This window comes from Drosophila gunungcola, unplaced genomic scaffold (assembly GCF_025200985.1).
Source record: "Drosophila gunungcola strain Sukarami unplaced genomic scaffold, Dgunungcola_SK_2 000001F, whole genome shotgun sequence".
NCBI lineage: Eukaryota > Metazoa > Arthropoda > Insecta > Diptera > Drosophilidae > Drosophila > Drosophila gunungcola.
Window position 1 is genome coordinate 4,225,905 of NW_026453197.1, and position 26,779 is coordinate 4,252,683.

The window sequence follows — 26,779 nt, forward strand, 5'->3', positions numbered from 1 at the left end:
TTTTGCAAAAACGGCAAGCAGAGATAAAACAACAAGTGTTTAGTTGGTGGTGGGAAAGGGCGCGGGGAAGGTGAGTGCGCTTATCAGGCCCAAAAGCAAACAAGTAAAAATAAAAAACAGCAACAACCACAAACGCCGGATATGAGCGCCACTTAAAAACTGTAAAAACAATGAACAAGCAACAAGTGCCCGAGACGACTACACAGAAAACCAAGCAACCACAAAACACAGGTCAAATAGAACATTATGTATTAATATTGAAATAATGTAAAAAAAATAATATTCTTGTTCATGGAAGATGACATCATTGATTTTTTCAGATTAAAAAATAAATTGTTGATATTTCCAACGGAATGGCAATATCGCTTGGAAATTTAAATTTAAGTGCGTTAACATATTTGGTGCAAAATGAATTGTAAAATAACCAAATGGACCATAATTTTAAAATATATATTTTTCTCTGTGTAGGACCGCAGATAGAGCCAGAGAGGATTGTAAACGGACCCGCGGAGAGAGCGTTAAATTTGCACTTACCGTTCCGCAGAGAGTCACCGGCGAAAAACAACAATATCTACAAGAGGAGACAGGTAGTCGTTTCACAGGCAGGCCAATTAATGAAAGCGACAAAATGGCAAATAATGTTTTGGAAAATGTCCAGGGCATGACCATACAAGCCAAGCGAAGTACAGGTGGACCTGGCCCACAGCGTTTACATTCACAAAATAATTTAGAACAATTTGCTGTGATTGTTTTAGGATACATTTTTTAAATAAATGTCATTTGCAAATGTATTTTAACATAATAAATTATTGGGTTCTAACTGTCAAAATACATAAAGCTTTAAAAAGAAAATCTTACATATGAAAGAATCCATCTAAAGGGGCTCTTTAAGTGCAATAGAGCGTGGATTTCAATATATGATTGACCATACCTTGTACAACACTTTTGAATTACCTTTAACGGAATTGTCAAATAGCAAGTCTTATACTGGTGCACAATTTCCTCAGAAGAATAATTTCGAGACGTGTCAAAAAGCTTTTAAAATTGTATGTATGTATGTATTTTCTAAGTTTGAGAAAAAAAAGTAACAAAATAATTTTTTTTTGTTTAGCCAACGCATTTTTATTTTATTAAGTCTCGTTTACTTTTTAAAAACGTTTGATAACATTTTTTGAAAAGACTGTTTTAATGTTGGATTGATATTGGAAAATTTTAACAATAAAATACTTATATCAGTCACTCTGTTAAGACTTCACAGTAAAAATGCGGGGGAGAAGCAAATCAAACGCACAAAGGGAGCGCCGGAGATCGGGAGAGAATGGAGAGAGAGAGCCGGAGGTGGACCGAAACAGTTAGCCGCTAATTGCAAGCATGCGTCGCCACAGCTTTTGTCACCCGCAGATGTAAGTGTAATTGCAAGTGTAATTGTAATTGTGCCTGTAGTGGCGATTGCGGCTCAATCAAATGTCTCTGCATTTACAGTTGCTGCGGTGGACATTTGCTGAATCATTTGTTTATGGCCGAATCAAGAGTGTGTTTATATTAATTACCGTTTTAAGCTGCCTCACTGTTCTGTTTTCCTCTGCTGCTGCTGCTTCTTCCACGCTGGAATTTGAAATTCTTTGCTGTCAAACACTTCAATGAAAACTTTTATGTGGAGCAATTGATAAAGCCGCTCACGCACACACTGACACTGGGCTGCCGGACTCTACGCACACACGCACGCGCTTTGGCATTTGTACGTTAATTTAAGTACAATAATTCACTGGCACTTGTCGTATCGTCGTTGGTTTTCTGCGGCTGGTATGCAATTAAACAAACATTTCGATCTGTCTGTATTCCTCCTGCAGTCGCAATAGCAATATCCATCGATCGCCGCGTTTTGATTAATTGTTTAAATTACGTTTGTTATTATTGTTCGGCTGGGCCTCGAAAAGCTTCCGCATCGAACCGCACTCGAGAGCTTTAAAAAAATAACTGTGCAGCAGCAACTGATCAATCGACTTTTGGGGCCTCGCTGTTCTCTTTCTTTGCCACTCTCTACCACTCTCCCGATCTCTCTCTCGCGCTGGGAGCGACAAGTGGGGATTACAACAACAACTCTGGTTGTATGAATGAATTTCATTTGGCACGCTCTGCTTTAAGAGAGCTAGAGAGGGGAGCGTCGCTCTTAAGATTTACTCTTTATTGTATAGCAGGTTATTTCTGCTGAGTGATTATTATCATTATGAAGTGATCTGATTTGCTGCTGATATTAAGGCAAGACCGGTCAATAATTACACTGGCTAACAAAAGCGAAAGCTTGTTTAAAAAGGGTTGAAATATAGGCAATGGTGCAATTTAACTTACATACCCTTACATACAGCGTAAGCTTAAAGTATTTTAAAATCGTTTTAAGCAATATTACCTAAAAAAAACATTTATAAAATAATAACCGTAAATACCATGTTTCTTTCATACAACACTTTAATTTTTCACCTTTTATTGCTCTCGAGACAGAGATTTGGACTAAAAACCAAGAATATATATATAGTGTATATATATTTATTTATATTTTAACGTATAATTGTTTTCCTGCAAAGAATCCATACGATTTGTAACCCAGTGTAATTATAGTTTTTACAAAATTCATTTCAGCAAAGGAAGATCAAAACGCGCTTTAAATAATGATATGGTGTGTGATTAAAACAAGAGCAAATCGTGTTTCCGATGGGATCATCACAGATCCCCATTAGGACGACATGATGGAGGTATCTTCCAGAAGAGACACAATGTATGAGGTGATAATTCACTTGTACGTCACCCGCTCGCATTTGCATTTGCATTTGCCATTCGATCCCATACCAGTCCACTAACTACGGTTATCCTCAATCAGCTAATTTATTTCCCTGGAAAATATCGCCCCCACCTGAAAAGAAGGCGAACGATTTTCCCTGCCAAAGGGGCTCCACCTTCATTCAAATGGGGGAAACCAAACAATTAAGCAAACAAAACGACAGCAACCACGGCTGCAGTCTCCAACTGCAGATCCAGCTCCCACTTCAGCTCCAACTCGCCAGCCCCGACTCTTGATAGCCCCTCCAGATAGAAACTGTCAAACAAAACAAACTACACGATAGAAACCAAACAAAGCGAGGCTACCAAAGTGTGCTGCGTTTTAGTACCCGGTACTTGAGGGGTATAATTTGTTAATACATTTTGTTAAAGTAAGTAAATGGGATAACTTCTTTGTCTTAGCTTATTTCAAAATAGTGCTATCTAAACATTTATCATATTAAAACAGCATTTTTTTTTAAATTTACTTTTAATAAGTACTTATTAGTTATTTAATTTAATTCTTTAAGTTTTTTTTTAACTTCAAGTCTTTCAAAAATGTTTATAATTGCAGACTGAATTTCTACAATCGGTTTTTGTTTACTTGCCATTGGATGCACTATTAATATCAACAGGTATCAAATTGTCGCAATGCCAAAATCCAGCGTATTAGCTTGTTTATTGTTGCCCTGCCTTTGTCTTTTGTTTTTGCATGGCAAATGGAAGACTAAGTACAAGGAAAGGCGTCAATGACGACCGACGAAGAGGACCGACTTCGACCTTCGGCGACTACGCTAGCAGCAACAACAACGACCCATCAAAAAGGAAGTTTAAAATGAAAAAAAAAAACACTACAAAAAAATCGAAGCCCCAAGAAAAGGACAGAGAGATGCATCGAATATAAATTAACTGCCATGAACGAGGTAATGGAGACACAATAACAAGAATAACAGTGGCAACAGAGGGAGAAATGTTGCACCCTCTTCAAAAATATCCCAAAATAATATGGTTTCGTATAAGTTGAAAAATAACAATTCAAAATCTAAGGAAATGTTCGCATTTAAAATGAATAATTTCTCTTAAGCTTAGCTTTACCTCTTTTGCTTATTTTTATATTAAATAAATATTAAGTTATTAGTTTTGCACAACTAATATTTTTTTAAAAAATTAAAATGTATTAAATATACAAAAATTGTTAAGTTAAATGTTTTATTTTAGAAAATAGTATTATTTTTCAGTTTTTTAGCAAGTTTGTATTTTTGTTGAAAACTGTTAAATTGTTTTATTTGTTCGCTTAAAAATTTAGTAAAAATTTTTTAGTCAAAGTAACTATAATTTTTAGTGCATTGGCGAGAAAAGCAGTAACAATGAAGGCTGCACAGAAAGCCAGAAAGCAAAACGACAAAGCGGCAATGCTGGTGGGCGTGTACCGCTCCCCATCCGCCCACCACTGCCCCTCCCCCTTGCCCCCGCCGAGGTGCAAGCCAAGTGCAATCTATGCCAGCGATCGACCAAGTACAAATGGTTAGGAGATGCAACAGTAACAGCGAAAACGGCAACAGCCACAATAGCTGCCGAGGTCAAACAGCAATCAATAAAGGTCAGCGACTACCGCCAGGGCACGCCTGAGTGCCTACCGTCAATGCCGGATTGCTGGATTGTCTGTCGTTTTGCCGGATTGCCGGATCATTGGGGGGAAGGGGATAGGGGATAGGGGGAAGGGGGATTGTGGTGGCAGAAGAGTTGGAGAACCAGCTCCAAGCTCCCAGCCCACACCCAATCTCACTCCCTCCACTTTTCCAGTCACTTGCCCATTCATGCGGCCCACGATGAAGATGCTTTATGTTGCAAATTGAAAGCTGGACATCCAATCGACTGAAGAAGAACAAGACCAGCCCGATGCAAGGGGGGCAGGGGGCGGCAGGAAGGTGGGAAAGAGAAGGCAGGCCGACAAATGTAGACAGTTGCGACTGCGCAGACGCAGCAGCAGCAAAAGCTTAAGAAGCTGAAGAAGCTGAAGAAGCCGCGTCAGAAGCCAACAAGAGTGGGAGCGAGAAGGAGCTAAACGACTGGAGGGAGAAAAGCACACTGATGGAAAATCGATTAACCCTTTGGTTTTCATTGACTGGTTCGATATTGATATAATAGCTTATGTATCAAAGTTTTTATATGGAAAACGTCGAAACATTTAATAGACAACAGACTAGCATTTAAATTACTAAAACCCCTAGTAGCTTTAAATTTTTTAAATAAATAATTTTGAAATTATTAATATTTTCTAATCAAAAAATTAAAGTTACTTATGACAGTTATCTAAAGATTTGTGTTATAAAAGCTAATCTGTAACTATTTATAACTGATCGAAAGAATAAAAGTCTCAGACATCACACACCTGTCTGTCCATTTCGTGGTGGCGAAGCTCAAGAATTCGAGGCTCTTGTAAACGTTTTTTGCCATTTTATGGTTTAAAGACATGTCAATTAATTACGAACTTTTACATTTTTTTTAATGTTGATGCACAGACTCTATTTCTTTTCGGATCGGTTAACATACAAACTATCAAATAGCTGATATTTGTTCAACTTTTATTGTGTTAATGTTATTTAATAGTCTAAGCTATTAACAAAACGTACATCAATTATATCATTAAACCTTTTATTTCAAATGCTCTTTTAAAGGCTCATCAGGAAAATAGGTAAAAAAATGTGTCACGCAAGAACAATTCAATTTATGTACCAAATACGGTTCCATTAAATATTGTGGTATTCAAACCTCTGTCTAAGGATTTTTAAAAATACTATTTAAGATTAACTTTTAAGGGTAATGTTCCTTTTTTTCACCTTTGATACGCCTTAAAAAATTAAAAAAAAAAAGTTGACATTTTTTTAGTTAAGTGAAAATAAGCAGTTCCTATTTTCTTGCAATTTTCCCATTTTCCTAGAATTATTTATTTATATACTAAAGCATCTATTTGCATTTCCTCGAACAGAACCCCCTTGAGATCTCTTGGGTTAATTAGCTAAATGGCGGATGTCGATGGCTGTGGCATTAGGCGTATGTTTCTTGGCTATTCCTTGGCTGCCCCCTGGCTGTGGATGCCCACCAACCGACCGGCGACCGGCGACCTGTCCCGCCCCGTCCGCCACGTCACCGCCCCCGCAGCTGCGACTTGGGCTTCGGCTTTTGAGGCCGTGGCCACAGCTCCTGCAGCTAAAGCCGCGGCTAAAACCGATGATGATGATGATGATGATGCTGATGCTGATGCTACCAAGTGGCCTCTGCCACTGCCTCTGTCTTTGCGGATGCATCTTCTGTTGGCGGCTGCCTGCTATTGCTATCTGCCTCGCCGTGGCATCCACAAGATATTTTTAATGGCCCAGCTTCCTTTTTGCAGATGCTCTGCTACTCGGCTACTCGGCTACTTTGCTTCTGCTTTTTTTGTTGGTCCGATTTTTGTGAATGAAGTTGTTTTAGATACTCTCGCACAGGCACACACACAATCGCTGAAGGAGAAGTAGCACCATTATCGCACTGACATGTCTGCTGGATGTCGCGGCTGCCCACCACCCCCTTTTCGCCAGCCCACCTCCTGCCGCCCACTTGGCGGTGTGTGTCACCTGTTGATGGATTTCGTTGTTTGATTAACATGAAATGGCATCGCATCCAATCCCAGCCGATCTTGATGTCTTGCCTCGAGTGGAGAGGATTGGAGTCGCATTTGCAGTCGTCGACTCTAAGTGACTCCGTCCCAGTCGGATCGAATCGAATTGAATCGCCTGGCGGATAGTTAGCCAAATGTCCGAGATTGATGAGGTGGATGGGTTAAGTGATGGCCCCGAGTGGAATGGCCAAGGAAATTGTGGGTTTTGATGGATTTCAAAGTACTCAATCCTTCGCAGCGTTTATCTAAATAGCCGGCAACCTTTAAGTCCATTCGTACATTTCTTTCGGCATTTATCCAATTAATTTGGCGATTAAACGCGAAAAACATTTTATTATTTAATTTTGTAATGTTTGAAATTTTTTAAAGTCGCAGGGAGCTTATAAAACTATATTAGCAACGATACATGAAGTCGGTGTAAAAAACGTAGGTATATTTTATTACATTGGAAGTTTGAATTAGCCGTATGAGCATGCATTTTTATTATATTTATGATCAATTCATTTTTTGTATGATTATTACATAGAAAAGGAAATTTAATATCAGTGAAATGAAAGTTAAAATGTTGTCAAATGTAAGCCGAGGTCTGTCAGTCTAGAATCTAGCATTAAAAACACACATTCTAGGAAAAAAAATAAATACAAAGTGTTCTCAACTTAAAAGTATAAACATTTAAGTCGATAGCTCTAACACCCATCAAAATCGTACATCTTTAATTAAGATTAAGCTTTTTCTCAACGTTTAGTTTATAGTCAAATTTTTAACTATCGAACATTATATGGTTGTAAAATCCCAGAACTCAATTTTGAACAAATGTGCAGACGTTTGTTGGTAATAAAAGGTAGGTAAAACCAGGTAATCCAGTAACACATGCCATTATTATAAAGTATTTAGAGGACACACCATATATGCTACCTGTGTGACATTTTGTGGCTATAAATTCCCCTTGCCCGTCACTACTGCAACACATTGAGATCCCAACTGCCAAGCAGCCAAGATGTCGAGCTCTAAAGTTGCTCTCCTTATCCTGGTCATTGTTTGTTTGGTCCTCATTGCCTGGGCTCGACCCCGGTCCCGATCCTCGATATACAACGAGGTCACATCCCTGCCGGCGGAGCGGAGGATGAGCAACGAAATCATGGACCAGATATCGCCCTTGAGGAGGCCACACAAGAGGAACTTCTTTGTGAAGAAGCGCCCTTTCGTCAGCTCCAAGATGATGATGTCCCGGAGTCCCTTTCTCGATCGTTTCTACAGTGATCTTCAGCCCGAGATCGCTGCCGGTGGAGCCAACTACTTTGGCAATGAAGTCATGCCGATGCCCACCTACGAGATCCTGGAACCAGAATCTTTGTTTTAAAAAAAGAAGAACAAAGGGAATTTATTTTTAAACTAAGTTTAATCAAGTTCATTTTAGTCCATACGTAATCGAATTAAATACAATTTAATTTTAATACTGACATTTCTTTAAAATAAAGAATGAAAATAATTATTTATGTCAACAATTTCAAAATATAAAAAACTATTTTTTTTGTAGATCTCGGAAAAAAAATGTATAATACAGAAATATTGTAAATAAAAAATAAATAAAATCTTAACAAATTAAATCGTTTAATTATTTGGGACCTGCATTAAGTATGAACTGGTTGTTTTTTTTTGGAAAAGATTGGTGACTTCTTGAATTAGACCAGTGCATTGTATTAAATAAAAATGGTCTCAAGTTCTTAGGTTACACATAAAACTCTAAAAAAACGACTTAGACAATAAAATATTTCTCTTTCATTTGGCTCACCTGCAACACCTTTGTCAGCGATCCCCAGCGGGTCTGGCATTCAGCTAATCGAAGCCAACAGCTCCGAGGGACGAACCCATTCCGCTAACAACAATCAACACTCAAATCAACAACAATCTGTACAAACTACAACAACATAATCAACGCCAGCCTACCAATCCGAGGGCAACAACAAAACGCTTAAATACGCAACGGCAAGGGAGGCCGAAAAAAAAAAAAAAGAATCGAGAAGGTGCATCCCAAATGCCATGTAGGAATCCATGTAGGAACATCGGGTTGCCGTGTGTATCTGTGAGTGGCCATATCCCCAAGGAATGAATGTTTTTGGTTGTCGTTCTGGCCAGAGGACAAATCTATAAGGCCAGAGGCAGAGCGCGGCCCGAACGCAACAAGTGTTCCAAATCAAAACGGAAGCACAGCCAGGCCAAGCCGCTCCTTTATGCCACATATGTACATGGCTTTTTGGTTCGACATGGCAAAAGCATTTGGAAAATGTAATTTACAACGCTCCGCGCGGAGCAGCAACCACACACACACAAACACACACACATATTCGCCCGGAGAACTGGTCAACTTTGGTCGGTCTCGGTCGCATCAAGAGCCACTCAACCTCAAAGTTGAACGGCATCGGCATCACCTGCCACCGATCTCACACCGCTCTCACAGCCACCGATTCGCCAGCGAATCGCGCTCGAATGAAATCCAAGCAGTTAAAAAAAAAGGAAACAGGAGCCCCAGGCAGGATACGAGTGATCGAGTTGGATATACCCTATAGGAACGACTTTTAAACTATTACTGCTGCTGTATAAAAGACAAAAAGCTTGTTCCGGTCTGCACATAGATAAATCTACTCGAATTTGCCACAGAAAACGTTTTTATATCACTTATTAATGTGCCTAAAAGTAGGCAGCTAAAAATACTACGTCGTCTTTAGGAATGAATTTATCGTAATTTCGGGTTGAAAATAAATTGTTGCATACTTTTAGACGCCATTTTGTATTTTAATATATTTGGTAATATTTGTGTTGTGTAAGAAAATCTATTCCAAACTTCTTAACCAAAATTCTAGACATATTTTTTTAAAGCATCTTTTCTATCTTAAAATATGTTTGAATTAAAATGGTTTTAGCTAGTATTGCCTAACAATCATTTTTGTTTTTAAGTATTTTTAAACAGTTTTTTAAACGAACATTGCCAAGGTCTGATACAACACCAATTCATTTAATTCCCAAATTTTACATATCTTGTATTAATCTAATTTCCTATCAGATAGTCCCGTCCATCTAATGAAACAGGGTATACTAAAAAAAATGCTTAAATAAGAAGAACAAGTGAGCGCAGATTTTAATTTTAACCTTTTTGTTCTCGTTTCTCCACTCCTCCTCGATGGCTTCTGTGCGCTTAACTTTTCCTGGCTACTGCTTCAGCTTTTTTTCCGTTTTTAATTTGCTGCAGCGCTTCATAGAGCATTTTTCATTAAATTCCTGAATTAAGGCATTCCTCCGTGGCCTCCCATTGGACGCTGGTCATGTTCTGAAATAAGAGCAACATAGCAACATGGCAACATAGCTACATTGTCCAAGACGACATGGTGACGACGACGCTGGCGATGGCCAAGTAATGGCCAAGGCGGTAGTTTAGGCCATGGCCATGTGGCTATGTCCAGCCAGAAGCCACGAAACCGACTACCGGTTACGTTGGGAGTTCGAAACCCATTTGGATCACACGTTAAAAAAATTGTATTTTACGTTAATTGACTTTTTTTCAATTTGTCAGGCAACCAAAAACAAACAACTAGTATAATCCTGCAAGCATGACAATTACAATAAATTGATGTTTCAATAGTTTTTTATTACTAATTGCATGATTGGTATTTTGCACGATATAAACCCTATATTTTTGGTTTTAAGACACTTTATCTTTAAGTTACAGATATTGTATTTATGGAAATTAAAATCGCAGTGCAGTAAGTTGTCCCAAGTTGTTTGGAATTTCATATTTCTTTGGTTGCTATTGGTGCATCTGAACTTTTTGGGCATCTTATGATGGGGGGCATTGAAACTACTGAGAGTCACGATTGAATCCTCTCATAGCCAAAAATTAAGTCAGTGTCAAAAGTGTTTTATGATGCCCGAATATATTTGAAAGGCACTCAATTTGGGATTATGATGTGTTAGAAAATTGCATAGATGTCACTTTTGTGTTGAAACCAATTTATTTATTGTTTTTTATCTCGAACGTCTATAAAATGGAAATAATGTAGTATCGATAAACATTCTTATTTATAAATTTTTATTTTTTCCTTTTAAAACGGACTATGTATGATAGTATTTTATTTTGGCATATTAACAAAAAAAACTTGTCTTACTTGTTTTTTTAATTACGCATTCAGTTATATAAAAAAAAACTTATAGTTGAGTGATTAACTTTCCTCATTTCCAAACTTTCACTGTTGCCAACTTAAATCAATATCGGCTGCTTTAGAGTTCCATGACATTGGGCCAGAACAAATCCATGTTCAGATTCCCTTCCTGAGATCACAACCAGGCCCAGCTGGTATCCAGCACAATTCACTTAAGGCCACTGTCTCAGCTGGCCCCAACCATGAATCCAGAGCATTTTCCTAACTTCCTTTTACCAATAGAACAAAACCAGCACAAAGCGCCGCAGATAAAGTGGTATGACAACGAGCTGGAGGAGATCACCGGGTGGAGATCGGGAAGATCGGGTAGCTGGAGCTTGAGCTGGAGATGGAGTTGGAGAAAGAGCCAACCGGTGGCGACCCAAAGCTATGCGAGCAAGAAATGGGCGCGAGATCAAGCCAGGTGAAGTCAAGTTCGAGTCACCGGGCTGCTTGGGCTGCTTGGGCTGCCTATTGCCTATTGCCGGTTGCCGGTTGCATAGTTGACCAGATCGGGACAAGCGAGAGCAGGCGATCCCAAGACTTGCCACTCCATTGGCCAGAGATGAGCACCGTTCGTGACTGCGAGATTATGGATGCCCATTTGGGTGGGTCAGCATGGCAGGTCGTTTTTGTAAAATTTTAAATTTAAATAAACAATTCATTAATTAGAGTCCTCACTAAATCAAATTATTTATCAATTTATTTCACTTAATCAAAGCATTTAATCTTATAGGTTTATAACTTTTACTTAAACTAAAAGCTCTTTGGGCTGAGAGATTTGTAAATTGATACACTGCTAAAAAAATTTCACAAATTGTGAAATTAAAAATCTGTACGATTTAATTATAATACTATTAATAAATAATAACACTTTATTACAAAATAAGTCTCCGAATGTTCAACTATTTACTTAATTCCATAAAAAAGGACAAATTTTATATAAAAAGAAATAACAATAACATCTATAAGTGCTGCTTAAATACTTTTGAAATCTTAGTTTTTCTTATTAAAGGAGAAACCGCTTAAGTTGTTTAAAAAACTATTATTTTTAAATGGTTATTTACCTGGTTATCGAGACGTTTAACCGAAATCCACCGACAATTTTTAATAAATGGCCCTAATTTCTGGCTTGTAAGATAAAGTGAGATTTTCCTGAAAATCCTACTCAAAGCTTGGATTTGGAAAAAAATTGATGTTTTTTTATTTTTTAGCTTTCAAATTGATTTGATTCGATACTGCCTTTAAAAATCAAGGTTTAGTCCCGAAAATACCATTAACTAAGGTATACCAGATGAGTGCCTTTGTTTTTTGGATCGTAGTATTTATTATATAACTTAAACGTTTTTTAAAACGTTTAAACACATTTATTGCAATATTGACGGTATTTGCAAATTAGTTCCTTTCATTACAACACATGTATTAACCATATTCTAAAAGTTAGAAGTGATAAAATATACAAAACTTCAGTCGAAAGAATCGGAGTCAGTAGTAAATTTTGAGTTCTTAATATTTGTATCCCGTGTATCGTGTCACGCAACCAGCTCCATTTAGAGCCACCAACTAGATACAGATATGCGCGGCGAGCGCGACGACGAGTGCGACTGCGCAGGCGCAGCCAGCGGCCTTTGGAAACTGGCAACTGGCAACTGGCGACTGCGCGGTTGCAGATACACTTTAGGGGCATGACATGACTCGCATACGAATTATTATAAACGATCTGGCGCAAAAACTAACAAGCGATGGGGCCGGGACTGGACTGGAATGGAATGGAATGGACCTCGCTTGGTGCTCTGTACTCTGTGCTCTGTGGGATGTGGATGAATGTGGAGGCAGAGGTGGCTGTGCGGCCAAATGGGCGGCAAGGTGACGGCAACTTGGCAAAGGGGGCAGGAGGGGGTAAGGCGGTAGAGCGACGGACGAGTTATGGTGGCCAATTGCAAAGTTAATGGAGTTTGGCTACTCCAGCAGTGAAAGACCAGATGGAGCAGGAGGGGGGGGGTGGCAGAATCGGGACCGGGATCGGGATCGGGATCGGGATGCTGGGCGAACTTGAGCGGATGCTGGCCGAGAAGAGATACAGCTACTGGTTGGCGACTCGGCCAAGATTGAACTTAATTTTGCACAAATGCAATTTATAGAAAATTGTTGCCACTTGTTTTCACGTTGATGGCACTCGGGCCGGGCCGAGTAGATCAACGGGCGGGGAGATAATAAATGCAGGTAGCCATTGGATTCCTGGATTCTCGCTGCCGCCGCTGCCGCTGCTGCTGCTGTTGCCGTTGCCGTTGCTGCTGCCCGATGCCTGCAGCTTGGCCATTATTTAAATTTGTTCCCCTACCCTACCATCGCTTTTTGCAAAAATTAACAATTAAAATGTCTAATGGTAAAAAGAGTGAAGCGAGGGATCATAAAAGGTAGCTTCGCCCTGTGACTCCTTCTCGGAACTTCCACTCATCAGTCGAGGCAATTAGTTTTCCCTTTTTGTATCTGGTGCAGCGCGCTCATCTGGGTAATTCGCGTAGGATCGCAGACCTCGAGCAGAGGAAGTGGAAATGGCCGAATGGATTAGCACAGAATGGTTTATTGGCGCGACGCGGCCATAAAACCGCGTCCTAATCCATCAGCGCAGCCTGGAATCCGCTCGAAGGGAAGGAAGGGTCTCGAAATGCCAGGTAATCGATACACCACGGACACGGACACCTCGAGCTATAAAATCCAGCACTGCAGCCCTTCAGCAAAACAGTCTTGATTCCACGCAGCATTTGTCACATTATGCTAATCGTTCGCTATCTAATTGCCCTGGTCTTCTCCGTTTTCATGGTGGCCACATCGCTGAAGATCGAGGAGCGCTACCGACGGTGCAATGGCTACAAAATATCCACTCCGGATAGATTGGTCATCAAAATGGAACGACGTGGGGGCAAGTGCCAGTCCAAAAACCTGGAGAAGAGGCGTTTACAAATCTGAGCCATCAACCGATACAAATGTAATAGGAAAGCGAGGACCTTAGGGCCCAAAAAATCAGTGATAAAAGATTTCAGACTCTATTCCTCGAAAAATTAAAGAATACTGCCTCAGAGGCAACAGACTATTTTAAGCTAAGCCCAAAACAGAAGCCCAAGATGTATTTTCATAAAATATTAGATGTGATTCAAATTTACTAAGATACTTTTGTCTATTCACCATTATTGCTAAGCAAAAATAAAAAATATTAATAAACAAATAAGGAACAAAAAGGTTTAATTAAACTCTTATAATAAAGTTTATAAAAGCTCACCAAAATGTAATTAAATACAAATATTAAAAAAAAACATATTTTTTTTAATTTTATAAATAAAATAAATAAAACGAATTGGCGACGAACCAAAGTTTCTTTTATAAATTGACAAGCATTAAAAATTGCTTAATGTCCAAGCTGTCAAAAAAGTGTCAAAAACTGAATTTTTAACTCCTTTTCATAAAACTCAAAAAACCAAAAAGTCAGAAAATCTGACTTTTAAAAGTGAAATTACATAATTGGGAGATTTTGTCTGTTTTCCAAATCGTGTATTGCTCAATATGGCTAGAGTCAACAATTTGGATTATTTGATAACTCCAAAGTAGTCACGGGCACATTTTTAATAGCAAGCCACACTTTCTATTAACAACAAAGTTTATGATTCTATAAAATTAAAGCACTAGAAAGTAATGAAAAATGATTAGAAAGCACCCCTCTTTTACTAAAAAGTACAACATTTTTTGTTTTAACATTTGGGCGTATTTATTTCATACGTATATAATTATAACTTTAGTTTAGAGGTTTATTTTACATGTATAGTGTTTTGTAGGTATTAAATGACTCCAAGTTCGCATTCTTAGTTTTGTTATTTTATATATTGTTTTATTATACAAGAGCTGGAACACTTAAATTTACAAAAGCACTTTTTATTTCGAATACGTTCTGAATAGCTTGGGGAAGCATTGAATTTTATTTTACCACACCATATGCAAAGCAAAAATCAAGAAACGAAATAGTATAATCTTTAACATTTGTGCTAATATTCAAATAAGTACATAATTTATTATTTTTGGTAACTACAATGGAACATTTTTTCATTCATTTTTAGACATTTAAATTGTTAAGTAACTTATTTGGATTTCTGTGTACACATATATATATATAGATTTGGATATAGCTGAGTCTTAGCTTTAGTTTAATTGCACTAAATATTTGCGTTACATTTGTGGTGATCCATAATGCTAAACTTCATTTTTGGTTTGTTGAAATGCTTGAATTGTTAATGGATCCAAGAGCCTGTTGGTTTGCGGACAATCAATCTGCTGGCTGGGAACTTACTTCCTAAAGCAGGAGATGGGATTGAAGTAGCACTGCCGGTATCTGACTTGGCGTTTGCTCTCGGGCAGCCGGTAAAGTTCATTCACATTGCCGTAGGAGGGGCTTCTCAAGTAGGCGCTGTAACTATTTAAATTAACCAATGATCGGAGAGTTACCTACGAACTGTGCATCTGCCTTACGTGGGTCTGTACTGAGCGAAGAGCATCTGCAGTCGGTCCATGGGAATGTTTGGGTAGATGGCCTGGGCTGGCATTTCATAGCCTCCTCCGTAGGCACCACGAACGTCCTCAGCCTCCTGTCCGTCCAGTCCATCCGAATCCTTGAATGGATTATCCCATAATGTTTGTTAATTACAGACTTTAAGGTGCTATACTCACGGGTCCAGCTTCGCCGGCTGAAGGTCGAGCCTCGCTGAGGGCAAAGAGCACAGTCAGGAGCAGGCCGTAGCACAATAATATTTGCACGAATTTCATCATTTTGAAGCGCTTCTCAACTGAAAGACAAAATTAAAATAGTTATAATATTTTCAAAACACAAATGTATTAAGACTAGGACTAACTAGGTTTGTTAAATCACTTATAAAGCTATAAGTACGCTATATACACTATGCAATATATTTTTAATCCGCAAATTATGAGGATTTATTTCGAAGTTTTCTTCCTGTTTTTCGTTGCATAGTTTTAAATACCTTTAAATACCTTTATTATCATACAAGTGATTTTTGTAAGAATTTCGCATTTTTCCTTTATTTCAAGTTTTCATATTTATTCATATTTATTAAAAAAGGTTAATATAAAGTTTTCAGAGTAGAAAACTTATATTTATACATTTAAATTCTGAAAAATTGTCTATAAAAAGGTGCTAATATTTTTGATAAAATACAAGTCAAAATTACTGTTAAAATTACCCGCTATGATGATTTGTCACCTTTCGAAAGCTTGAAAACTTATTTTATTTGCAACCCATTTAAGCCAATTAATGTAAATTATAATTAATGGCAATATAGCTGGGCACTTTTGTGGGATTCCAATTAATGCAAATGTTTGCACAACATCAAAGGAAAAAGCTACGGCCTTATCCCCGGCTAATCCCCAAGCTCAGAGTGCTGTCAAGGGGGTCATGCAATGGCAAGAAAAAAATTGCTACAAAGTTCCACTAGCCACATTTTTAATTAAAGGTCAGATTTCAGTGGATTTTTTTTTTCTACCGGTATTTATTGTTTTATTACATGTGTTTTTTGCGTAAGAGCTGCTCGAAAGGACTCGTAACAAAGCAGATTGAAGTGAATCAGAACACTTGTTGCCACAAACGTGACGAGCATTTCTGAGAGGGTGGCAGCGGAGTACTGGCTGCCTCAGCCTCAGACTCCTGTTTTTCACCTTAGCCCGGCTTAAGTGCATTTCCGCAATTAAAAACGGATATGGACCTGCAACTCAAGCGTTGCAACAGCCCCACTCACACGTAATACAATGGCGCCGATGGTGCAACGTGTGGCAGCCACACAATAGCCCGGACATATGGCCTTTAAGCCTTGTTGGCCAAACTTTAATTGATTTCATCCGAAGCTGACCTGACAATGAACGTGATTCGAGTTGTTATGGGTTCCTGTTATGACTTTGAGTATTTATTGAGTAACTTTCATTGAAAATGGATTTAGCGAAGGGTTACAAAATCAGTTCTTCAAAAGTTAAAAAGGTCAAGAGTTGATGTATAAATAAATTATACCACATGTAGCGGGTTGGATTTCTAAATTGAGACTTTTATATTGTGGAATTGAAAAGGATATATGATTGTTTGGTTAAATAAGGAAAGCCCAATAAAAAACATAAAGTTTATAAGCTAATGTACAAATATATAAGCTGCCCAAATATAATATTAAATATTAATATAATATCATTATTAATATTATTTACCAAGCTTTATAAAAGTTTTACCGTATTTAAAGTTTTCTTAGATTTTGTATTTATACTACATTTTTAATGTTTTTGTTATGACCTATTTCTTTTCCAATTAAAAAAACATGATTTAAATCATCAAATAAGATTTCAAATAAGTTACTCAAACTACAAGTCAACTTAGTGTATTAGCAGACATTTATTTATATTATGTGCATATAAATTGCCAAAATATTAATAGTTTTTCTAATTTGATTTTGTTATCTTCTCAATTTCAACGTCATATATTAAGCATATCAAATAAAAGTAATTCACATCAAATGTAAAAGAAAATAAATGACCGCAGTTCTCGGCAAATTCTTAGGCAATAAAAATCAGCAACTAATTACTTACATAACATAAATTATGACATAATTGGTAATTGAAGAGGGTGTGAAATCAAAAGGAAAACTTCACCCACATCAAATGAATTCATAAACAGCCGCAGCTTGAAAAAAGCAACGGAGACACACATAAATCCCGGAGATACGTTCGTTTAGTCTGTGTGAAAATGAGGTCATCAAATGACTTTCAGTATCATCAACAGCACGCAACAGGTAAACGAGGGCCAGAATCGTTGTGGCTGGCATAAAAAGCCATAGACTGAGAACGTGGCCCGTCGAGTACCTCAACGATGTGGGCCGTAAATGTTAATGACTTATCTCATTTGCTTGCTGCAGCTCGTAAAATGTAGCTACTCCTAGTTGGTCCTGTGAAAGGACTCTCTCCTTCTTGAATTTCAACCAACTGCTAATGTGCATGCATTGGCAGAGAAAGGTTTTTATGGTTACAAAAATCAGAATTGCAAATTAACTTGCTGTTTCCAAGAAAATGCCAATAAAGGCTAAATGTACGTTAAAGCACTTATTTCTTTAAAATAGTTGGTTAAATCGTATTAATATTAAAGTTTAAAGATGACTTAATAGATTGAACATTTTAAACACTTGTTTAGAGTTTGTAAGTTCCTTTAAGTCAATATCATATTTATCTTTATTTAGCAAAAACAAAGTTCAATTAATTAAATTTTTTATTTCAAATATCTAATATAAATATTGAATTAATTTATTGCAATTTCACTAGACATATTAATCACTTTTGTAATTCTCGCTTTGCTTTCTTATCTCAAAAAAATACACTTTAATTCGTGCTATTAACACATTGATATATATATATATATATTGGGTTACAGCAATACCGACATATGGAAACATTTCCGTGTTTTGATTGGCCAAAGTGCAGGCAAAACTCTTAAAACACTTTACAAGCGCATATAGGCAGACAGAGATAATTGTAATGCCCACAACCAGGTCTGTTCAACTTTGAGCTCATGAAATATTTGTTAGATTAAGCAGCTAATGGTTAGTGGGTGATAAATAAAAACTAATGACAAGGAGGCTAATTTCTACACACCAACGGGGCGAACTTTGGCTAGATCAAATGGAATAATAAAAGACCAAAACCAGGCAGGGACCACCGCCAGACCCTAGAGCAGAAGCCAAAGCCAAAGCCAAAGCCAAACATAATCAGGACACATTTATTGCCACCGATAAATAATGCTCCAATGTTAATTGGAAATATAATCTCGCTGTCGCAGCGCAAGAGTTGCAAGTGCTAAAAAAAAGAATGAAAAAAAAAGGTGGAAAAAAAAAGAAAATGCAATTTTCACGTGGATTTTTAGTGCCTGCCTCAGTATCCTGTCTAATCCGGCGGCTTAATTCCGGCTCAACTTTGAGTTCCCTTCATTTTTTCGTCACATTTTTCGCTTGCGGCGAATAGAACTTTAAAATTAGCTAAGAACAAATGTCGCTGAGCAAATATTTGCCACAAGGACCTGGCGTGGGCTTCATTAATGTATGTCTGACAGGAGCCGGCAGGACGATGGCCGTGTCCTTGGCCGTGTGATTTATCTGGTCATATGATATTTTCGAGAGAGAAATTAAAATTACGTCAGTCAGTCACCGAAAACTGGATACTTCAGACATCTTCAAATACGTATTAAAATGTTTTTCATGTTTCACTTTGGCGCGAGGGTGTGGAACACTTGAAGTTGTATCGAGTTTCTTGGGGATCCGTGTTGTGGTTACGTTCTGATTTGTGGAAAATGCGGTTCAAAGTGGCTTTGGCAAGGCGGAAGAGTTATTTACCGAATTTGATAACAAGTTTGCAACTCGCGTACATTTTTGTATCAATTTGCGGAAAACGTGGGACGGAATTTCAAAAATAAATACTTAAAAATAATTGTTACTCCTGGAGCTAAATTATGGGCTGGCTGTAATGAAGCTAGTTAAATATTTAAATGATACATATATATTATTTATCATAATTTAAACAATCAAAAAGCTGGACCTTCTCCTACGCTTTTCTCCCCGGAAAATTCAGCGGAAAATTATCTGCCACATTGATGCCCTTAACCCACAGGCATGCAAACTGTAGGCGTATTCTAATAAATATTAAATGCAATTTGATTGCGGTTTCGGCGGGAATCGACCAAACCAAACCAAATCAAAGCAAGACAAGCCAAGTCAAGTGAAGTTATTTATTATCAGCAACTCGAATCGAGATTGAAGTCCAAATCAAATGAAGTGAATGGTTTGTGCGTGTGCCTGATTTTTCTACCCTTCATAAATAATTCACATAATTTTCAATGAGCCGGATGAAACAGTGCCTCCTGTTTTCTTCCGTCATTAGGTGGCCCTGGGAAAGTCCCATGGGCCAAGGTTACTCTGACATATTCAAAACAAAAATACATTACAAAAATAAGGAGGAACGGGTGGGATTGCCTATGAATTGCACATATTCGTCAACTTGTGGGTGTTTTTCCAGGGCAAAAAAATAACCTTTCTTCACCTTCAATGTCGTTTAAGGTCCATCAATTTGCAGGAACTTTTATGAACTCAATTTAGGGAGAGCATCTTTGAGTCAAAAAAAACAAATTGGCTTCAATTATTCATAAAATATGAACATTTTTAAAATTGCGTAAAAATTTAAGGCGCAGTTAATATGATTGGAAATCATTTTTTTCAGAAATGACTTGAAAGGGTTTTTTTTTTCAGCTTGACCTATGTGACATCTCCATTTTTCATCTAGCTTTTCAACCTAATTTTATTTTATTGACGTTTTGTACCTATAATTTTGTCTATATTTTTTGCAAACATTTATTTTTAACTTTCATTTTTTTATGTAAATAAAACCATTTAATAACAAAATACTTGAATTTTAAAAAGAAATTTTAGACATAGCTTTCCAATGTTTCTAGTGAAACCTACATGATTTTATATCACCGGCAATAACTCTCTCTCCGTGCAATAATTCACCTGTGGCACATTTTCCGCGTCCACAAATTAATTCTGGGAGACAAATAACTGCTCATTACGATTAATCGCCCAGGCCCAATTGGCAAAGGTAAACACACATGTTCGATACTCACCGATACTTTGCGACTGGATGAGATTGGGAATCGCCGGCAATTAAATTGGCGTCGGTAAATTGGAAAAATCTGGCGCCGGGAAATTTGTCAATCTGATAATTTCGCGAACTGTACAAACACCTGTGACTTTAAATGGTTGAAGCTCTGATCTGATCCTTCGACTGGGCTTACTTGTTGCTGCTGCTGCTGCCACTCTCGATGTGAACGCCAAGAAGGGAAATTGGTAACTCGATGTTGGCGATGCCTGCTACCGGGCTTTATATACAAAATAGCAAACAGCACCCAAGGCAGCGACGCCGGCAGCGGCAGAAGCAGCAGGAAGCACGAGCTGCCGGGCAAAAACGGGGGCTGAGGGGAGGTGGTTGGGGTAATTCGTTTGGGGGCGTCTGCTTAGGCAAAGCTTTATGCCTCATGTCAAGCGACACTGCAGGACCAACACTTGTCCATAGTACCTGGCATATGAAGAGGGTACATGAGGTGTGGTGATCATTAAAAAACGAAGTTCTACCAAGGCACTACAGAAGACTAGTTAATCTGAATAGTGGAAATATGTTAAAATATTGATAAGTACTTTTGGATCTTAAATAAAAATAAATTAATAAATACACGGAACAAATTTATTGTTTATTTGTATTTATTTATTTTTTAATTTAATTTTAACATATAATTTATCTTGACTTAAATAAGCTTCTTAAAATATCTTTCTAGTTTTTAAAAGTTACTTAAGTAACTTGTTACATTATTTTTAAAATGTTTGTTAATAAGGTATGTAATGAAAAACTAACAAAAGTTTCAGGGGCATAAATAAAACTCTGTTTTAGTTTCTAAAATATTTGAACCACCCATTTGACAAACTTTAGAGTTAAACTAATCTTAATAACCAAATTCTTTCTCCTGTTTTTTTTTATGACAGGCAATAATATAAATAAACAAAAATATATTAAATGTTTGCAAATGCTTTTCTGACTTTCTATTACTTACTCGCCTAGAGCATCCCCCGTTCGAATACATATCCAAAATGTCAACACTGAATATGCTTTCTACGCGTACAACGGGGCGTATGAGCAACATGCGGCATATTAATTCACCACACGGACATGGACACTGCGAGGCGAGTACGTGGACCACCGATTAACCACCACCCGCTCCCACCTCATTGGCGTGGTGAGTAGCAGCAGTAGAATAACGGCACCTGTTGCATACTTAGCGGCCCAGTATCTATGACGTAGAGATTACATGAAACGAGTCGAAATGCACTGAACAGTAGGCGTAGGCTCAACGAATGGCTTTACGTCCGCCATTGATTTATGGCCATTCGATAATAAAATCGCGCCATGTGCCAAAGTGAGATTATGACAAGAGCACACATGAATCTAGATATTTATACGCGGTAATCGAATAATATAAAGTTGTATAGCATTCCTGGAATGATGATCATTTCCGCCGCTGAAAGCAGGGAAATTTATTCATTGTAAAATAAAGAATCATCCACCAAAATAAGTTTGAGCTGTAGAGACCTATAGTTATAAAATTTATTTAACCTGTATATATGAAAAATGTCTAATGTCATGAATAATTTTTCGACTTATACAAACTATATTCTGTTATTATGAGGTTTGGCAAATATTAAATGAATTTCTTTATTTACAAACAAAATATATAAAGCAACGTATAAGTGTTTTGACATTTTTTAAATTTAATTATCAACAAATCGTAAATTATATTATATTGTACCTAAAATAAAAAGATTATATAACCAGTTCCACAAAAATTATTTATTTATTTGTTCATTGGCATTGCCAAAAAGCTCAATAAAGTTTGTTCGTTGCCAGGTATCTAATAGTCGAAAAAGGTTGTTATGGATATATTATTTCTATGTTTTTGGGAAGCGACTTTTGCTCTTGCGAATAGTTGAACTCAAACGCAGCCGGGTCATCAATTAATGGATGCAATTAGATGTACATAAAAGTCTATTAATGTGTGCTCCAACAAACTCATTAATAGCCGCTATTGGCCAATAAAACTTTGCCATTCGACTTCGCAGCCAAGGTGGCCAGGCAATAAACGTGCTATGCACATTAAACCGATCGCCAGTTTAGTTTAACAGTTCATCATGAAGAGGCAGTTGACCCAGAGCTAATATTATGCATTAACTTTGAGTTGGCAATCGGCGGTGGATAGTTTGCCAGAAGTTCGAGTGGTTGATTTGCATAAAAAGCAGAGAGGGATATTAAAATAGTAGCAAGGTGGAAAATCTTAAATTTTTCAATAAGGTGTTATTATTAAAAGGAATTAAAGTAGCATAGCGAATTAAATTAATATTTAAATTGATTTAATAATGCAATGTTTGTATACAAATAATATTTGAACAATAATTGGAAATTTATATGCAAAAATACGGTAATGAGCTATAATAACACATATATAAACTAAATTGACTTAGATTACAAATGTCTTATAAAGTACATTATTACAATTTTAGAATCAATAATTTGACTTACCTTAGCTAAAGTATTACATATGTCCTATTATAGTATATCAGTAAAGCCATGCAACCTAAAGTCCTCGCCCTATAAAATATATACAGATTTAGATATCGACAGATAGTAAAAGTACTTCCGCTTGTAGCACGCCCACAATTTGCAAACCGAAAATAGATCGCAATGAAGCACGAGTTGAGGGCATGCAATTTATTAGTTCAGATTTGCGATTTATGGTTATGTCAGTCAGCATTAGGCAGGATAGGCAGGATTACCTGTCTACCTGAAATTACCCTCAAATATATAGAATTTATATTCCCATACGAGTGTGGGTGTTTGAATTAATTTATTTATGAATGATGTTTGACTTATCGTTGGTTGTTTATTTATAACGCAGATTCACAGTGAGTTACAAATGCACAGATACAGATACAGTTAAAGTTACAGATACAGATACAGATACAGATACTAGATACAGATACCACTAGATACAATTGCAGAACTCTGGGGATTTCAGTTAATTGCGCGAACAACTCTCACAGCAGCAACCAAATGGACATTGAACAGTTTGAGAAACACCACTCTGGAGATCAGTTGGGATTTATGTAATATTTGTGTGGGCTTTTTTAACCCACTCCAGAGGCGGATATTTTGCTGGTGTTTTTCAGAAGCAGCTGACGGCATTGAAATAGCAACGCCAGTACGCTCGGCCACCGCCGGATCCGGATGATGGGATTCGCCGGGGACCAGATGGGGAACCGGTTAACGAGGGAGTTCCAGATCGATCTGCGCCCGCTCTTCTCTGAAAGCTCTTTGGCATTAACTGAAATTTTCTTACACATCGCGCTGCTAATTTTATGTCTTATATTGCAATTTAGGTTTTATGTTCCAACTTACTGTTTCGCCAGTGGCGCGATTGATCTGATTCAAATCTTTGAAATCATAATCCAACATTGTTCCCGAATCATCATCGCTGTACATTCCTGTAATACACATCGTGTTTAATTAGTTTGTTCAATTAGAATCCATATCCACACTTACCATCCTCCCTCACTTGATGAGGCTCCAATCCATTGTGGTATTCGCCCAATTTGCCATTGAGAATGTTTTTGTCCCCGAAGAAGTCGCCAATTCGTTGCTCACTTCGTTCTTGTTCGAGCGCATGATGCAAAGCTACCATTAGCCGATCCAGCAGTAAGGCAGCACGCTTTGGAACCACCATCTATATGTGTGTAAAAATATGATAATAGTGAAAATCAGATCAATAACAAATTTAAAACCAAACAGTTCACTCTATAAAAGCTTTTCTCTAAACTATACCATTTATATGTTTTCATATGGCTTATTAATTGTAAAAAATACCCTTTTAAGTTTTCATCAATCCTTTAATACTATTAAAATGGTCTGACCAATTATTAAATATGAATTTTTTAATGAACCTATCCTATATTTTACTTTACTTTATTAGGGAAAAAACTAGCAAATACAAATAAAGGTGGAAAAAATATTGTTCGGTCAAAAGAGTTCAATGCAATGTTACACCAATGGAAGTGTCATATTTCATATCATCAATCCATCAAGAACTCATCATTTAAGAAGAACTTTTTTCAAAAACGAACTATAACATTGTTGTTATTTATATTATAATTTTCAATCTGAAAAGCATGCAACAAAGGGGGTGTATCAAAATACACTTATTATCATGCGCTATGATCTAGTCATATTTAATACTTTTTATCTAGTCATCTTATATAGAACCATGAAAAAATGATTTTTTTTCTATGTGAAGATATGCTGTTGCAATTACTATTTTGTCTCTTCACTTTCAATTAGCTTAATGTCTTTCCAAGTACTTTAAACCAACTTCCCACGCATCAAACATGCCCGCACAAAATGCTTAATTTAAGGCTAAAGGTGTTTTGGCCAAAGAGCCGGCCAACATTAGGCCCACCACTAATATGCACCTGGCATAATCAAAGTATTGTGACGTCAGCTCAGCTTTCGGGGGGAAATGTAGCTTAGGGTCAAAGCCGAAAAGCAATCAAATAAAAAATATAAAATTACAAATTGTGTGTAAGGTGATAGGGAATCAAAAAAGCGGGCCAGTGGCCAGCAGTTACGACCCACGCGGAAATTTTTGCTAAAAATTTAGGGGACTTTACTTACCGGATACTCGTCGTAGCCCTCGTCGGCCGGGGCGCTGAAAATCTCCTCCGGCTGGCTGGGAGCCGACCTTCCGCCCGCCCGCTTGTCATCCCCATCGCCCGCCCCCGGCAATGCAACCTCTCCGGCTGCACTGCCGCCGATGGTGAGGGCCTTGGGATCCTGGGATCGTTTGACGCCCGGGTAGCTCATTAATTGCCGGCACATGTGCAGCTCAAAGTTCTGGATGAGGACGAGCAGGATAATCAACAAGGCTGGCAGGTGATAGGTTCTGCCGGCCGGACACTTCTCGTTCCTGGCGAGGCTCCGACTCCTCCTCCTGGCAGATTGACGCCTGGCAGCATGCACTGTATGCACTGCCAGCACTGGTCTCTGCCCAGGTGGGTGATGCATTCTGGTATGCTCCTGGCGGGAAACTTATTAATGTCAAGGCTGTCCTGCGTGCGACACTTTTGAAAATTCAACTGAAGCGTTGGCCCAATGCGTTTGACGCTTTTATAGCAGCCAATTCCTTGGCTTTTCACTGGCTTTTTTGCTGTTTCTGTTCGTTTTTTTTTTTACAGTAATGAAGCATTATAGACGCTTGTTAATCGGTATGGAGCTGGTCCAACAGTGAAATGCTTTTTTCATACTTTGATTTACGATTTCAGCCCCCCCACTCGGCGTCCTTGTTGTTGCGCCTTGGCAATGGCTGTTGCTGTAATTATCGAACATCAGAATTCATGTTCTGCCTGCAGCCAAGTTATTAACTCACACACATCTGCCGTGCGTGTGTGGGAGGACTTGGGTGTGTGTGTTGGTTGCAGCCTGTTGCGCTTTTTCGGTAGGTCTGCCTAATGAGCGGAATGCGAATGTCCTTTGGCTCGATTCGCCTCCACTTGTTGCTCGTTAAGCCCGAAAAATTATGGCCTGAATGGCCACGAACTCAGTTGACTCCTCGCTGCAGGTGTCCTCCCATTTTTGGCGCTGAATGGCTGCCTGTTTGGGCGCCTATTAAGTTTTTTGCATGCTAAGAACCCTTGAAATGCGGTGCATTTACATTTAATAAAAGACTCTTTTCGGATTACAGCACATTATATATTTTGAAATTTTTGTCACAAAAGTTTAAGATGTAAATTTCAGTTTAAAACATGAAAACAATTACCTTTCTTTCCAAAAAGCTCCAATAAAGTAAATCTTAATCTAAATTCTTTTTAAATTTCAATGTACAAAAAAATTTTCAGATATTTTAACTTTTACTAATATCAAACAGTGCAATAAATTTTCAAGATTTAATATATATATTAAAAATAGAAAACAAGGAGAACTCCTATAAGCCTCTTAAAATAATTTTAAAGATTTTAATAAAAACAAACTTTACTATTTTCTTAATATAAATGAGCTGAACTTTTTCCACAACAAAGTTATAGATTTTCTAAAAAGGAACAGCGGGAGATTTGCAAATCAGGGTTCATTGGCCATACAACATTTCTAAGCAAAAGGATTCCAGCGATTAATTACCCAGTGTGGGTCATTGCAGCATGCAAATTGTAATAAAAGGCAGCCAATAATCCATAAACTTGAGCAAAAACAAGTCAATAACAAAATGTTATATATGTGTATATATATGTGTTTTGTTTGTACATAAGTGTGGAATCATATTATTATATTATTATTATTATTATATTACTATAATTTAATGACTCCAACTTAAGTTGTAATTAAAATACTTAAATAAGTTAAAATATATCGTTAAAAGAAATTATGATTTTATCCGAACTTGTTACAA

At 37.6% G+C, this 26,779-nt stretch overlaps 5 protein-coding genes and 1 long non-coding RNA gene across 12 annotated transcripts in view; 3 read left to right on the forward strand and 3 right to left on the reverse strand.

Annotated features, from left to right (window-relative positions):
- The window catches only part of LOC128263302 (mucin-19), a 64,030-nt gene extending 62,340 nt beyond the window's left edge, over window positions 1–1,690 (reverse strand). The window contains exon 1 of one of the 2 annotated variants that reach the window (XM_052998280.1): window positions 1,551–1,690. The gene's annotated coding sequence lies outside the window, so the exon portion shown is untranslated. The remainder of the gene's footprint in view (window positions 1–1,550) is intronic. The other variant, XM_052998282.1, reaches the window with a different exon arrangement.
- On the forward strand, window positions 1,205–4,506 carry LOC128263305 (uncharacterized). The gene is made up of 7 exons (XR_008268430.1): window positions 1,205–1,403; window positions 1,483–1,738; window positions 1,851–2,794; window positions 2,876–3,206; window positions 3,389–3,449; window positions 3,541–3,737; window positions 4,135–4,506. It is a non-coding gene; the product is annotated as an uncharacterized LOC128263305 (long non-coding RNA).
- A 2,946-nt stretch (window positions 4,507–7,452) lies between these two features.
- Window positions 7,453–7,998, forward strand: LOC128261936 (uncharacterized). The gene has a single exon (XM_052995891.1). It carries the CDS (start codon window positions 7,473–7,475, stop codon window positions 7,833–7,835), a length of 363 nt encoding a protein of 120 aa, XP_052851851.1. The 5' UTR covers window positions 7,453–7,472; the 3' UTR covers window positions 7,836–7,998.
- Window positions 7,999–13,406: 5,408 nt separating this feature from the next.
- On the forward strand, window positions 13,407–13,640 carry LOC128262205 (uncharacterized). The gene has a single exon (XM_052996321.1). It carries the CDS (start codon window positions 13,444–13,446, stop codon window positions 13,636–13,638), a length of 195 nt encoding a protein of 64 aa, XP_052852281.1. The 5' UTR covers window positions 13,407–13,443; the 3' UTR covers window positions 13,639–13,640.
- Window positions 13,641–14,396: 756 nt separating this feature from the next.
- LOC128261385 (uncharacterized) lies at window positions 14,397–20,592 on the reverse strand. Of its 4 annotated transcripts, none has more exons than XM_052995057.1 (5): window positions 20,540–20,592; window positions 20,369–20,476; window positions 15,385–15,500; window positions 15,187–15,326; window positions 14,397–15,130 (listed from the first exon to the last, which is right to left on the reverse strand). In XM_052995057.1, exons 3-5 carry the CDS (start codon window positions 15,481–15,483, stop codon window positions 15,004–15,006), a joined length of 366 nt encoding a protein of 121 aa, XP_052851017.1. In that variant the 5' UTR covers window positions 15,484–15,500; window positions 20,369–20,476; window positions 20,540–20,592; the 3' UTR covers window positions 14,397–15,003. The 4 variants fall into 4 exon arrangements, with proteins under 4 accessions (XP_052851017.1, XP_052851016.1, XP_052851018.1 ...); XM_052995056.1 differs by having other exon boundaries at window positions 20,369–20,488; window positions 20,540–20,591; XM_052995058.1 differs by having other exon boundaries at window positions 20,369–20,494; window positions 20,540–20,570.
- A 2,630-nt stretch (window positions 20,593–23,222) lies between these two features.
- Window positions 23,223–25,465, reverse strand: LOC128261585 (uncharacterized). 3 transcript variants are annotated; one of them, XM_052995361.1, is made up of 4 exons: window positions 25,015–25,465; window positions 23,890–24,070; window positions 23,746–23,831; window positions 23,223–23,650 (listed from the first exon to the last, which is right to left on the reverse strand). In XM_052995361.1, the coding sequence occupies exons 1-4, from the start codon at window positions 25,402–25,404 to the stop codon at window positions 23,513–23,515; spliced, it is 795 nt and encodes a 264-aa protein (XP_052851321.1). In that variant the 5' UTR covers window positions 25,405–25,465; the 3' UTR covers window positions 23,223–23,512. The 3 variants fall into 3 exon arrangements, with proteins under 3 accessions (XP_052851321.1, XP_052851320.1, XP_052851319.1); XM_052995360.1 differs by having other exon boundaries at window positions 23,223–23,671; XM_052995359.1 differs by having other exon boundaries at window positions 23,223–23,681.
- Between the last annotated feature and the right edge of the window lie 1,314 nt (window positions 25,466–26,779).